Below are 15416 nucleotides of genomic sequence, written 5' to 3'. Positions count from 1 at the left end.
TAAGTGGTTGAGCCTCAACATTCACCGCGGAATCAAGGATGGAGAGGAAACCCTTATGGTAACGTTTATCAGTCCCAAATTCCAACGCCCTCGTATATCCATTATCAACCACAGTATCCACCTTATGTTCCATAAACACCTAATGTGCCTCAGTACCAACAAGGTTACAACCCACCCTATCGCACACAGTAGCAATCCTCATTACCATTACCACCCCTACCATCACATCCACTACCATTACCTCAAAATATTAAGCCATATTCACGGTAGATCAAGCAACCATTTGACTTGAACCCTCCATGACCAAAAAAATTGCTTTCACAACCTATATCTAATCCTATTAATAAACTTCCTTAGCCTATGGAAAACATAGAATTAAAATCTTTTCCCACTGATGTTATTACTTACTTTCCTATAAATGAAATTTAACTTAGATCTGTGAAAATGATTAATAAGAACAAATATGCAGTGGTCATACAAGGGGAGGATCCTCAAATAGAATCTGAAAAAAAATAGGATGAACATAAACACATAGAAAACAAAAAGAATGGTGTGACAAGAGAACCACATGAACCATTGGAACCACTTTTCCAACAGAGACTACTTGTAAAGAAAGTTGAGGTACTTGTGGAATATCATCTTAATTCTGAATTGAGTAATTTTTGTATAAAGATACCTTTATTACAAGCCATTAAAGTCATACCTATCTACACTAAAATCATTAGGGATATTTGTATTAATAAACATAGAATGAAGAAGAGTAACAACCAAACCATTAAAGTAGTTAGTGTTGAAAATGCAACAAAATCCTAATTTATTGTTTTCCTTGAATTAAATTAGGAATAAAATTGTAATTCCATGTCACAAGACAACTTGTATTAGTTAACTAAGTTAATTTGAATTAGTTGTCTCAATTAATTCGAGTTGAGGGACTAACTTCAGTCATGTAGAGTGTCTCCTACATTATTGGAGCCCCGGTTGATTTTATTTTGAGTTGTAATTAATTAATTTAATTGTTATGTTGAAGTCAGCTAAACTAGTTCCAACTAATGGAGGAACTAGTAGGAGGTCAGAAAATGGGGTGTTGCTTCATGTGCTCAACTAGATAATTGATGATTCTCTCATAAATAACTCATGCATGTCAGATATGAGATTTACCCAGTTAATATTGGAGTTCAGGGACAATGTACTATCAGTTGTATAATCATCTAAATTGTACAGGTGGTACATGCATTTAGAGGAAGGCCTATGAGGATTTCACAATTCCAATTAAAGAACTTCCCTAATTAATAGGGGCTAATTCCCAAGGAAACAACGCAAGGACATATGGACTTCGGCAAGCCAAAATTTGGTTAAGTATTGTCTTGGGCTTGTCTAGGAAGCTGTGAGATAGATAGAGATAGTGCAAAGGTTGCTTAGTCTTGGGCTTGTCTAGGAAGCTGTGAGATAGATAGAGATAGTGCAAAGGTTGCTTAGGGTTGAGAAAAGCATTGTAATCGTCTCATATTTTCAGAATAATGAAATATAAAAATAGCAAGGGTTTTTAGTTGTGAATTTCCCAAGGAAAACATTATGTAATGTGTTGATTGAATTATTTCTCTTGTATGCTTTGTGATTTCACGATGATTTAATTGTTTCCTTTGATGAGTAGAGTAGATTCAAGTTTTTTTTTTTAGCATATTATATAAGTAGTTTGAATCTACAATGAATTTCTACATGGTATAAGAGCATAAATCACTCTAGAATAGGATAATAGGAGTTTTTGTTTTGCAAGTGAAACCAAATTTTCATTATCATTCGTAGTGAGTTGGATGTCGTTCTACAGATTTAGACTAGAATATGCCCTTGAGGGTAGTTAGAACTATATTTCTTGGAAGGATAGGATGGAGGCAGTGTTGGAAGAAAACGAGCTTAAGGAATTCATAAAAAAAGATATTCCTAAGCCTCCAACAACTATTGCTCAAGATGTTGCAAACTAGAGAAAACATGTTGCAAAGACAAGAAGGATTATCGTAGAAAGAGTTTGAGATCATATTGTCTTGAGCCTCCATGGTAAGGAGACTCCATATGCAATGTGGAAGGCCTTGATAGACCTATTTCAAAACAAAAATGACCACATGAAGTTGGCACTGGAGGAAAAGCTCAAGAAAATCAAGATGGAGAAGGGCGACACATTACCAAAGTACTTGGCCAAGTTCACCCAATGTTAGGATGAGCTTGGAAGTGTTATTGTTACAATTGTTGAAGATGATCTAGTCAGCCTAGCACTTCTATGCCTTCTCGAGACCTATCAAAACTACTAGGATTTGGTAAATGAGAGGGAGAAATTACTAGAGTGGGAGCATTTGTGGTGACATGTCGCACACTTCAGGATCATTGGTTTATCAGTTTGGTGTCACATTACCCAGGATGCAAGGAAAAATATAAAACCAACAACTAAGTTGGGAATATTTGTTGTTTACACTTATACACCTCAAAACTATCGAATGTGCCTTCCATATCACAGGATGACAGTGGTTCATAGAGATGTGAATTTCGATGAAGAAAAGACAATCAAATGTTCCCTTGAGAGGGAGCTTTAGTTACATGTAGATGAGAAATTTTTAGCTCCAAAGGAAGAAACTCGAGATGATATGGAGAAAGCACATGCATAAGAGAAGAGATTGGAAGCACCCACTCATGTAGAGACTTCCACAGATGAAAGGAAGCTCACGAGAGAGCATCACAAATTGATACATGCTACTAGAGAGAATGTGGGAGGACCCACATCACAGCATAGGCACAGGAGGTCACCAGATCAGTACACCAGATACATGGCTCTGATGAGAAAGAGTGTAGAGATTGAGCCATCCTCATTCAAGGAACAAGTGCAACAACCAGTATGGGTTGATTCCATAGTAGAGGATTATGACTCCATTTTCAAAATTGATGTTTGGGAAGTGGTCCCAAGCCTATCAAACAAGCTAGTGGTGAGTTCCATATGGATTTACAAGGTAAAGAAAGCAATATATGGGAGTGTGGAGAAACACAAGGAAATATTTGTGGCCAGAGGTTTCTCTCAGGTGGATGGAATTGATTATGAGGATACCTCTCCTCCAATAGAGAGGTACTCTTCAATCAAACCTATTCTATCACTTTTAGTGAAAATGGGATGGAAGATACATTATATGGATGTGAGGACAACATTCCTCAATGGAGTGATTGAGGAAGAGGTGTACATTGAGAAACACGAAGGATTTTAGACCTTCAATAGGATTAGAATAGGAGATGCCTGTATAGCAGTTTGTGTCGAAACTGCTTCTTTAAACTCCACAAACCCATAATAGGCTTAGGCTCCTGGCCTGTTCCTAACTTTGACACCAGAAGGATTTATTGCGCCAGACTTTTTCATCTCTTCCTCGAGTTGGGAAGGGGTAATTTTTGCAGCCAAGTTGTTGACAAAAATAGAACACTGGCCAGTTCCTTTTGCAATGTTGTAATTACTACCACTGAATCTGAAAGGAGTGGACTTGCCAGTTGGTTTTTCATTTTGGCTGACAGATACTTTACATCCTTGAATTAGAATAGGGGAAGACTGTAGTGCAGTTTGGACTGAAGCTGCTTCTACAAATTCTACAAAACCAAAACAAGGTCGACCTCCTGGCCTACTCCTAACTTGAACGCCACAAGGTTTTACGGCCCCAAACTTCTCCAACTCTTCTTCAACCTGGGGAGGAGTAATATTCACAGGTAAGTTGTCGATAAAAACAGAGCATTTACTGTTTCCCTCTGTAGTGTTGTAGTTAGCTGGCGTATTGACAGGAGTAGAATTAGAATTTGGTGAAAGTTGAGCATAATTTGGCTGAGCCCTAGTTCTGGTTATGGTTCTCACAAGAGGTGGTTTCTTAATTGCAACAGTCGGTTGTTGTGCTGCATTTTTCTTAGGAATTGAAGCATAGGACTCTTTCGGTGCTTCTTGAACTACAACTGGAGTTCTAGCTGGCCCTCCATTCTGAGCTGCATCTGCATCTTCTTCTTGAACTGCAACTGGAGTTTCTTGAACTACAACTGGAGCTTCTTCTTCTTGAACTGCAACTGGAGTTTCTTGAACTACAACTGGAGTTTCTTCTTCTTGAACTGCAACTGGAGTTTCCTTCTTCTTCTGAAAATGTTCAATTGCTGATTCTTATGGGACTTCACTCTGCGGCATGTCATTTTCGTGAACCCCATCAGCAGCAACAGGAACAATCTCCTCCACCACCGTCGTGGATGGCTCAATCGCACCATTCCCAGCTTGAGCTTCAGCCAATGGTTGAAAGTTAACAACTGGCTCTGGCTCTGAGACGGGATTGGGATTGGGATTTGGTTTGATTAAATATTCAACAAAATTTTTCCTTTCATCCAACTTGTATCTAACCACATCATTCAATACAAAGTATCCCCTTTCCTGAGGAGCTAGGAAAAAGAACTGAGTGAAAGAGGTTCGCGTTTCACTATTGTTGTTAAAGGTAATTGTGTTGGGGATTTTTCTAGTAAAATCCCAAAAACAAAAAAAAAAAAATCTAAACACACAAAGGCAATGTTTTGTTTCCTTCTCTCCACAGGATCTTTTGCACAGGGAAGCTTTAGAAAAAAATGACTGAGAACAGAGTATTACATACCCAGAAAATGATTTATATTCATTAAAATATAATGCCTGATACATATTCATCCTATTTTACTGAGAGGGACTCACCAAAAATACATTCAGCCAACAAAAACAAAACTCTGTCTCCTCCTAAGAATTTACACTGCTGGTGTGTAAAAACCCATTTACATTTACTGTTGTAAAACCCCTTTTACATTTACTGGTGTAAAACTATTTTTACACACTGCTATAAAACTATTTTTACATATGCTGTTCCAAAAATATTATGTGCTCCACTTCGTTTGGACTATAAAAAAAAACTTACATTTCAACCTGGTTATTTTTATGTTGCACTGTTGTGCATTCACAAAACTAAACTCCCATGCATCCTCTCTTATGCACTCCTGTGCAATATCTTCCCTACTTCACGCTGATAAAAAAAATTCACACGCACATATGCGCTCCCCTGGTTTTCCTTTATGCACTGTTGTGCAAAATAATACATGGTTTTTCGCTGCTCCTCCATTTTTTTTACAATGGTCAACGCAACAAAAAAAACAAAAGATATAACATGTTTTTATGTATGTTAATATATGTCGTATATAAAAACTTAAATACATTACCTACACCTATGACAATGCATTAATAAAAAAACTGCGGTCAACCAAACTTAATTTTTCACTCCACGCAATGTAATTAATGTATGCTCGTATGCAGGTATGCAGGTTTCACTGATGGACGGCGGAGATCGATGAAGGCAATCGGACGACTGGAATGAATATCGGGAGGCTCCTTTGTGCTGAATGTTAGCATCCGATAAACCAGTACGGAAGCAAAAATGGCTGAGGACGCGTGGCTGAAATTAATTGGATCGGGCTCGTGTGTACGGAAACTGCTTTCACCGCAGAAGCGGTCCGAAATGCGTTAGGGTGGTTTTTGGTTTCGCTGTGGTGTTGGGCCCAGTACATACGTGGTTTCGTGCGCAGTTGGAATTACGACTTCAACACTCCCCTTTAATTTCAACTGCTGGGCATTCAGTCATACCCAGACACTTTCTCAAAAATTCAAAGCTTTTCTGATCCAATGGCTTTGTCAAGATGTCTGCTACCTGTTCTTGAGTCCTGCAATGTTCTAGGATAATTTCTCCATTGTTCACCAATTCTATGATGTAGTGAAACCTTGTATCAATGTGTTTCGTTCTCTTATGAAACACTAAATTCTTTGACAATGCAATAGCTGAGCTATTGTCACAAAAAATCACTGTTGCTTTTGCTTGCTCTTGGCCTAAGCTCCTCAACATTCTTCTCATCCAAATTGCTTGACATGCTGTTGCTGTAGCTGCCACATATTCAGCCTCTGCTGTAGACAATGCTACAATGGACTGCTTCTTAGAAGCCCATGAAATGGCTCCTGAACCCATATGAAAAACATAACCGGAAGTGCTTTTCCGATCATCTACACTTCTAGCCCAATCACTGTCAGTGTATCCAATTAAATCTGATGTTCTGAGATAGTATATAAAATGCCAAACATTTTTGTACCTTTAACATACCTCAGAATTATTTTTGCTGCCTGCCAATCTGCTTCCTTTGGCCTCTCCATGAATCTGGAAATTAAACTAACAGAAAACATAATGTCAGGCCTAGTAGCTGTTAAATACATAAGGCTGCCAACAATAATCTTGTACAAAATAGGATCAAAATCCTTGCTGCTGTCCTCTTTGTTGAGTTTTAATCCCATTATTGTGGGAGTGATCGCTGCTTTGCATTCTTGCATGTTAAATCTGCCCAACACTTGATTTACATATCTAGCTTGTGAGATAAAAATTCCTTTTTCATTTTGATCTACTTCTATGCCTAAGAAGTATCTCAAGAAACACATGTCAGTCATTTCAAATTCCTCTTTCATGACTGATTTAAAATTCTCAATGAGCTGATCATCATTACCTGTGAAAATAACATCATCAACATATAAGACAACAATCAAAATTTTACCATCCTTTTCTTTGATGTAGATGGTGGGTTCTCCTTCACACTTGTCAAATTCATTATCCAATAGATAGGAATCTATCCTACTGTACCATGCTCTTGGCGCTTGCTTCAGCCCATATAGAGCTTTCTTCAATTTGCACACTTTGTGCTCTTCACCTTTCTTCTCATAGCCTAGAGGTTGTTCAACATAAACCTCTTCCTTTAACACTCCATTTAGGAATGTTGACTTCACGTCCATTTGGTAGATGTTACACTAAAAAATGTCACCATGACTATTTGCAGTTAGTATGGCTCCATCAACTGTCATACTATCCTCCTTGGCAAGTCTCATGCCTCTGCTTTCCATGTCAAACTCCAAGAAAGAGAGAAAAGTCATTTAAAGTCAAATTATCTCTGGTACGCGGTTTCTCTTAGCCTTACCTGCATGTACGCAACCCAAGTTCACATTACCTGCGTACTTGTACGCTCTGTCTGTAAAGCAATGGGTGTGTACTCCTGTAAAGGTCAAAAGGCGCAAGTTTCACTCCAAAAAAGTTACTTGTGGTCATTTCTAGAGTATTCTAGAAGCTTGTTTGACGTGTATGGAGCGCCTCCAGATGGTTCATGTATCCCTATGAAAGAGGAACTTATCCCATCAAGAGGGGATATAACCCACCCAAAGAGGGGCTTATCCCATTGATAGTGGACTTGATTAACTTCCTCTACAGCACTATAAATACATGCATTGGGCCAGAGGGAGGGGAGGTTGAAAGCTGAACATTCCTAAGGGTAGATGCTGCTGAGATTAGGATTCCTTGTAGAAGCTTGTGAGGAGAGGTTGTCATCCTTTCTTGTTTCATTTGGAAGTAGGTGAGCTGGTCAAAGTAAAGGAAAACTCTTGCTGGACCCTGGGAGGAACTTGCACAACACCAAGGCTCAGGTTGTAATGGTTTCTTTTGTTTCCTATTAATACAAATAAGTCCATTCTTCTCAACAATTTGTTATTTATGAGTTGTTTCATATACTCCTTGGTCTGTATGTTAAATATGTTTTATTTTATGAGATATTCAGGTGCTATTTAATCGTTTGATTGTTAGTGAATGCAGGTTTCGAAGAGAAGGGGGAGCTCATCTGGATCGACGAGGGTGGACTACTACAACAGCGTTGGACTATAGGTAGGATCTAAGCACTTGATTTCTCATATGGTAAATGCATATTTAGAGAAGGATTGTTCTTAATTGTCTTGTTTGTCACTAGAAAGCCTTAAGCTTCTAGGGAGGTTGGTTTTGTCCGCAAAATTGACTCTTTCCGCATGACAACATGGCGACTCCACTGGGGAATCCATTGATGTGAATGATTTTTCCTTTGTGTGAAACTTTGATTTGAGAAAAGTCATTTCTTTTCTGTTTTTTGGCTGTTTGACTGTGCATTTGGGTGGGATAGCTTAGGGTTAAGTTAGTTTTTATTTTTTCTTGGTTTTTCTAGCAGTACGCACCCTCTGCGTTAAGCACAGTGCGTACCTGTACACACTTTTTCTGTGTACAAAGAGCGTGGCCGCACCTGTGCAAACAGGCTGCCTGTGTACCCCTGTCAAAAGCCTAGAAAATTTCAATTTCTTCTTTTCTATCTTTTAGATTTTGTTTATAGCCTGTTTTTGCTGCCCAAATCCATGTTCACCTGTCAAAAGTTTTCATCTTGGCTAATTTCATTGGCATCCCTACTCTAAGCTTTTACCAATTGGGTGTTTTGAGTCTCTTTTTGAGAAATTCTTGATTTGTTTTCCTTTGGTCATTACTTGGAAAAGGCAGGTAAGGCTAAGAGAAACTGCGTACCAAAGATAATTTGACTTTAAATGACTTTTCTCTCTTTCTTGGAGTTTGACATGGAAAGCAGAGGCATGAGACTTGCCAAGGAGGATAGTATGATAGTTGATGGAGCCATACTAACTGCAAATAGTCATGGTGACATTTTTTAGTGTAACAGTAGACTTTCCATTTGTTTTGTGCTGCTATGGACAGCACTGCTCTCACGGTTTCCATTCTTGCAACCGGTGCGAATGTCTCCTCATAATCTCTCCCATACTGCTGCTTGTACCCTTTGACAACCAGACTTGCCTTGTTTCTTTCTATTTTACCTTCAGCATTGCTCTTGGTCTTGTAAACCCATTTCACTCCAATGACTTCTTTGCCTTTTGGTAGCTCAACCAAATCCCATGTTTTGTTTCTCTCTATGGCATTCATCTCCTCATCCATAGCTTCTATCCATTTCTTATCTTTAATCGCATCTTCGAAATGAATAGGATCATCAACATGACAATACAAGGCAAATAAGGAATTCATTCCTTCATCATAAATGTCACTTAGATTTCTAAACTTCTTACCTCGTTCATTTGGTGTGCAAATGCTTGAAGATGCACTTGAATTTCCTCCTTGTGATGTGCTTGGAGAAGCACTTTCATTTATCCTCAATGGTGTCCCGTGTTGTCCTTGTGTTGGCACTGCTATTTGGGGATACATTTCAGCCACCTCCTCATCATCTTCATCATGAGACAAACAGTTTTTAACATTCACTATTTTCTCTATGCTTCCATCCCAAGCTTCCTCCTCAATGAATTGAACATCTCTGCTGACAAAAAACTTCTTGGTAGATGGGATATACAACCTGTAAGCTTTGGATTCCTCACTGTATCCAATGAAGATACATTTCTCCCCTTTGCTATCCAACTTCCTCCTTAGCTGATCTGGTATGTGTGCATAGGCCACACATCCAAAAACTTTCAAGTGGGTGACACCTTGCTTTCTCCCACTCCATGCTTCTTCCGGCACTTTGTTCAACACTGCTTTTGTAGGACACCTGTACAAAATATACACTGCATAATTTACAGCTTCAGCCCAATAATCATTTGGCAAATGCTTTGCCTTCAGCATGCTCCTTGCCATATCCATGATGGTCCTATTCTTCCTTTCAGCAACTCCATTTTGCTGTGGGGTGTACCTAGCTGTAAATTGTTTGTGAATTCCATTTTCTCTACAAAATCGTAGGAATTCCTTGGAGATATAATCACCTCCTCTGTCAGTTCTCAATACTTTTATATCCAGCCCACTTTGGTTCTCCACAAGTGCTTTGAAATTTCAGAATTTTTCAAACACTTCACTTTTGGTTTTAAGAAAATATACCCAAGTTTTTCTTGTAAAGTCATGAATAAATGTTAGGAAATATTGGCTGCCTGCTAATGATGGAGCTTGCATCGGTCGACATAAATCTGAGTGGATAATCTCTAATGGTGCCTTTGCCATTATGCTTTTACCTGATGGAAAACTTTCTCTATGTTGTTTCCCCAAAATGCAACCTTCACAAAGGCTTTCCGGTTTCTCTATCAATGGTAATCCTCTTACCATTCCTTTTCTGATTAACAAGTTTAGACCTCCAAAATTGAGATGTCAAAATCTCAAGTGCCACAACCAATTTTCATCCTTTGGCACGCTTTGGAAAGCCTCTTGAGTGACTGCTGCAATTTCTCCTTTGTTTTTCAAATCTGCCCTTATTCTAAGAGGGAACATCATGTTCCTTGTCATCGTCACTTCAGCAATGCATTGTTTGCTGGGTGTTATATCCATGATGGTGCATACATCATTTTCAAAGAAAACATTGTAACCCTTTTGAACAAGTTGTCCAATACTCAAGAGGTTACATCTCATTGCAGGGACATAGTAGACATCTGCTATGGTTTTCTTCTCACCCTTCTTTGTAAATATTTTTACCTCTCCTTTTCCCATAACAGAAATTTTGCTATCAGTTCCTAGTGTGACTTCTGATTTCACATTTTTATCTAGGGAATAAAAGAGGGCTATGTTTCCTGTCATATGGTTGCTGCAACCTGAGTCTAAAAACAATATGTCCTCATTGTTTGTTTCAGCCATGTTACAAGCTAACAACACATTATCTTAGCTGATGTTATCTCTAGTGACATTTGCATTTTGTCTATTACTTATATCATGTTGCTTTTTCTTACATTCACTAGCATAATGCCCATATTTTTTATAGTAATAACATTGGACATTGGATTTTTCATACCTTTGTCCTTGAGCATGATATTGTCCTCTTTGTTGGCTGCTGCCTTGGCCTTGGTTCTGATTTGGATTGCTAACTCTTCCTTGTGCATTTGCTGGACTGTTCCTTCCACTTCTGTTTTTGCTTCTGCCTCTTCCTCTCTTGTATCCTCTGCCTTGACCTCTTCATCTTCCAAAGGACATCTGGGTCTTGAAGGCTTGCTCTAGAGATGAGTTCTCATTTCTACTCAACCTCTGCTCATGTGTTATCAGTGATGCATGAAGCTCATACACTGAAAAGTTTGAGAGATCCTTTGTCTCTTCTATGGTGGTGACAATCACATCAAATTTTGAGGGTAGAACTCTCAATAGTTTCTCCACAATCCTCCTTTCTTCAAGGGTTTCTCCATGATTTCTCATCTGTGTGACCAGACCAATCACATGTGTGAAGAATGAGTCTATGTTTTCTGACTCTTTCATGCTCAGATTCTCAAAATATCTCCTCAGCAACTGTAGTTTTACTGTCTTTACTTTCTCCATGCCTTGATACGATGTTTTGAGGGTTTTCCATGCTTCATTGGATGTCTTAGCTGCTGCTATCCTTGGAAACACACTCTGGTCCACTGCTTGATACAACAATACAATGGCTTTTGCATCCTTCTTTCTATTGCTCTTCAGTAGATCTCTCTCTGCCTGAGATAAGTTGTTAAATTGATTTTCATCTGTTGGTTCTTCAAACCCATATTCAACAAGTTCCCATAGATCTTGTGAGACAAACAGGGCTCTCATGGTTATGGCCCAGTAGTCATAGTTTTTCCCATTAAACTGTGGGAGCTGGGTGTTAAACATACCCATGCTAGTGCTTGTGCTAGCCATTCCTTGCATCCTCAACTATGCTTTAAATTCTTGACTGTGTGTTTAAAGCACTGACTGTTTCTTCAACAATAACTCAAAAAAAAACTTTGAGGAATACCTGAATCTTTTGCCTGAGTCTTCACTCTGCTGGAGAAGCTGTTGCAGCAAAAGAACTCCTTTCTTCAGCTTCTTGAACACCTTCAAAGAGCCTAAACCAGCTCTGATACCACTGTTGGGGATTTTTCTGGTAAAATCCCAAAAACAGAAAAAAAAAAAAAAACTAAACACACAGAGGCAATGCTCTGTTTCCTTCTCTCCACATGATCTTTTGCACAGGGAAGCTTTAAAAAAAATGACTGAGAACAGAGTATTACATACCCAGAAAATGATTTCTATTCATTAAAATATAATGCCTGATACATATTCATCCTCTTTTACTGAGAGGGATTCACCAAAAATACATTCAGCCAACAAAAACAAAACTCTGTCTCCTCCTGAGAATTTACACTGCTGGTGTGTAAAAACCCATTTACATTTACTGCTGTAAAACCCCTTTTACATTTACTGGTGTAAAACTATTTTTACACACTGCTGTAAAACTATTTTTACATATGTTGTTCCAAAAATATTATGTGCTCCACTTCGTTTGGACTATAAAAAAAACTTACATTTCAACCTGGTTATTTTTATGTTGCACTGCTGTGCATTCACAAAACTAAACTCCCATGCATCTTCTCTTATGCACTGTTGTGCAATATCTTCCTTGCTTCACGCTGGTAAAAAAAATTCACACACACATATGCGCTCCCCTGTTTTTCCTTTATGCACTGCTGTGCAAAATAATACATAGTTTTTCGCTGCTCCTCCATTTTTTTTTACAATGGTCAACGCGACAAAAAAAACAAAAGATATAACACGTTTTTATGTATGTTAATATATGTCGTATATAAAAACTTAAATACATTACCTACACCTATGACAATGCATTAATAAAAAAACTGCGGTCAACCAAACTTAATTTTTCACTCCACGCAATGTAATTAATGTATGCTCATATGCAGGTATGCAGGTTTCACTGATGGACGACAGAGATCGATGAAGGCAATCGGGCGACTGGAATCAATATCGGGAGGCTCCTTTGTGTTGAACGTTAGCGTCCGATAAACCAGTACAAAAGCAAAAATGGTTGAGGACGCATGGCTGAAATTAATTGGATCGGGCTCGTGTGTACGGAAACTGCTTTCACCGCAGAAGCGGTCCGAAATGCGTTAGGGTGGTTTTTGGTTTCGCTGTGGTGTTGGGCCCAGTACATACATGGTTTCGTGTGCAGTTGGAATTACGACTTCAACAAATTGATCCACTTACACAAACTATTACTCCATTGTAATATGACGCCTGGGAAGCAACTGCCTTGATCTCCACATTTAATGCACTGTAGTCCGTAGACGTTATCAGGTGATTGATAGCCTCCACAGTTGTTACTGAGAGCAATTTTCCATTGGAGGCTGGGCGACCAACTGTGTTGCAATCCTTATAAAATCCGTATAGCGATTGTGGTGACAGAACAAGATCTTTGTAATAATTCTTCACAAACACATCGACATCATTAGAAGTAGCAGAATGTTGTGTGGCCATTGAATCCCCTTACAGAATTAATTCAATTCGTTCCAAGTAAGTTAAACCATAGAGCCCAATTAAACCAAACCCAGATCTTCGTGACAACTCACAACTCCAATGCGTTCCAAGTAAGTTAAACCACAGAGCCCAATTAAACCCAGATCTTCGTGACAACTCACAACTCCTATGCGGGTGCTCGCTCTTGCTCTTTGTCATTTAATTTTGCAAGATCGAGCCTTGAGAACCATATTTATACCCAATTGTGAAAGCACATGAAAGAATTTTGTTTGCTCTCTGGCCATCGCGTCGGCTCCGTCCACATAGTTTTTATTTATATTTTAATCCCATAAATAAACAACATCGCATTGTTTTTATTTATTTTTTAATCCCGTAAATAAACAAAATCACATTGTTTTTATTTATTTTTTAATCCCGTTACTTTTTATTTATCTTTTAATAAGATAAATAAACAACATCTACATCTACCACTACCACTACCAGCTAATTAATTTTTTGTTTTTCAAAAAGCCTGTACACAAATAACATCTATCATTACCAGCTGATTTTTTATTTTTTAAAAAGCCCGTACACAAACAACATCTACCATTACCAGCTAATTTTTTGTTTTGTAAAAAGCCCGTACACAAACAACATCTACCATCTACCATTACCCGTACATTGCCTCTAAAAAACACATTATTTAACCCCCTACCAATATGAACCCAATACACCTTCCTAATTTAAAAACCCCTACTTTCACTAAATATTGGAGGTATCCATTTTTTCATTAACATGTCATAGTATGAGATTCAAACAATCAAGGTAGATAATTGCGTTGCATACAAACATGTCATAGCATGAGATTCAAACAATCAAGGTAGATAATTGTGTTGCATACAAACATGTCATAGCATGAGATTCAAACCATCTCCACCACACCACCTTCACTCACTATAGCTAATAAATGGACCATTTTTCGTAAAAGATTATAGTTATATTTGATTAATGAGAATTTCTATTATCGATTTTTATTTGTAATTGGTTTAACTTCATTTTAAAAGGGTTTAATTATTAGAATTTTGAAACATGAAACCAAACCACATTAATTTTTGTGTTTTTGTGGGAATGGAATAACGTTCTTTTATTTTGTCTGTGCAAAAAAAAAAAAAATAGAATAAAATAACAAACAAATTGTATAAAATAGTTATTTAAAAATATAAAATTTGTCAAACTTTATGAAAAGGGTTTTGTTAACTTGAGGCTTTAAATTACGGTGAACAACTAGCCCATAAATATCAATATTTTCAATTTCTAGGAAATGGAGATGGTCTTCTTTTTATTTCAAAAACAAAATAACAAAGTTCTTTATAAGGCTATTCTAAATTATTAGATTCATATAAAAGTATACTCAAGAAAGCATTTCCATAAACACATTCAACTTTAACGTACAAGATTCAACAATAAAGATACATACAACACTTCATTATCCCATTTGGACCACATATCTATATAATGCTTCATATATTTATCCCATTTTGACCACATATCTATATAATGCTTCATATATGAACTTCAGCAAATAATCCGTTAATACACAATAAAAAATATACAACATAACACTAAATATTAAGGAAGCAAGAATCAATTGGGACATTTGATTAACTCTAGGGATAAACCAAATTCATTTGCCTTTCTCTTACACTCAAAGGCAAAAGCTAAGATCTAAGGGTTCGTAACTCCAAATAAAGGACCAAAAGACTCTTTTCCCTTCCCATATGCATCCTTTTATAATCCCTTCAAACCTTTCTTGTTATAATGATTTCACAAGGTTCCATCCCCCAATTGTCCAAATCAGGCCCTGCCACTAAAATGGGCCCTACAAGACAATTCCTCCAATTTTCTGCCCGAAAAAGTATTTGATATAGGTGAAAAATGGCATGATAGTAGAATGACGATCATAACTCCCCATTTAGGGAGGATTTTGGTCCCCAAAATTTATGTTGAATGAGGTGAGGAAAAGTTTCCCCTTCCTTCTCCTGGAGCACCATTTTGCTTTGCCTAGAACTTGTCCTTTCAACCCAATTTTCTAAATTTTACACTACCCCTATCTTGTAGTTATAAAATTCTTCTACAAAACTCTTCCAAAAATTGATCTATTATAGGGATCCCCCCCTCAAGATGTGGAATCTCATTATCAAATTCTTGGAAAGACTTTGCATACTTGAATCTGTAGAAATTCTGATTGTAGATTAAATTGATTATGCAATGTACTAAAGCAAAATACTTAATCTACTTCTACAATCAAACTTGCGGAAGCTT

The 15416-nt window shown here is 37.7% G+C and overlaps 1 protein-coding gene across 1 annotated transcript; it reads right to left on the bottom strand.

Moving 5' to 3' along the window:
• Positions 1–3328: 3328 nt before the first annotated feature.
• Positions 3329–13115, bottom strand: LOC149256513 (nuclear transport factor 2-like). The gene is made up of 2 exons (XM_089455390.1): positions 12846–13115; positions 3329–4141 (listed from the first exon to the last, which is right to left on the bottom strand). The coding sequence occupies exons 1-2, from the start codon at positions 13113–13115 to the stop codon at positions 3329–3331; spliced, it is 1083 nt and encodes a 360-aa protein (XP_089311516.1).
• Between the last annotated feature and the right edge of the window lie 2301 nt (positions 13116–15416).

This window comes from Pinus tabuliformis, chromosome 7, assembly GCF_031772625.1.
Source record: "Pinus tabuliformis cultivar Carrire ecotype Pingquan chromosome 7, CPIR1, whole genome shotgun sequence".
In the NCBI taxonomy this organism is placed as follows: Eukaryota; Viridiplantae; Streptophyta; class Pinopsida; order Pinales; family Pinaceae; genus Pinus; species Pinus tabuliformis.
Note: the sequence above shows the minus strand (reverse complement) of the source record. Positions and strands in the feature narration are given on the sequence as shown.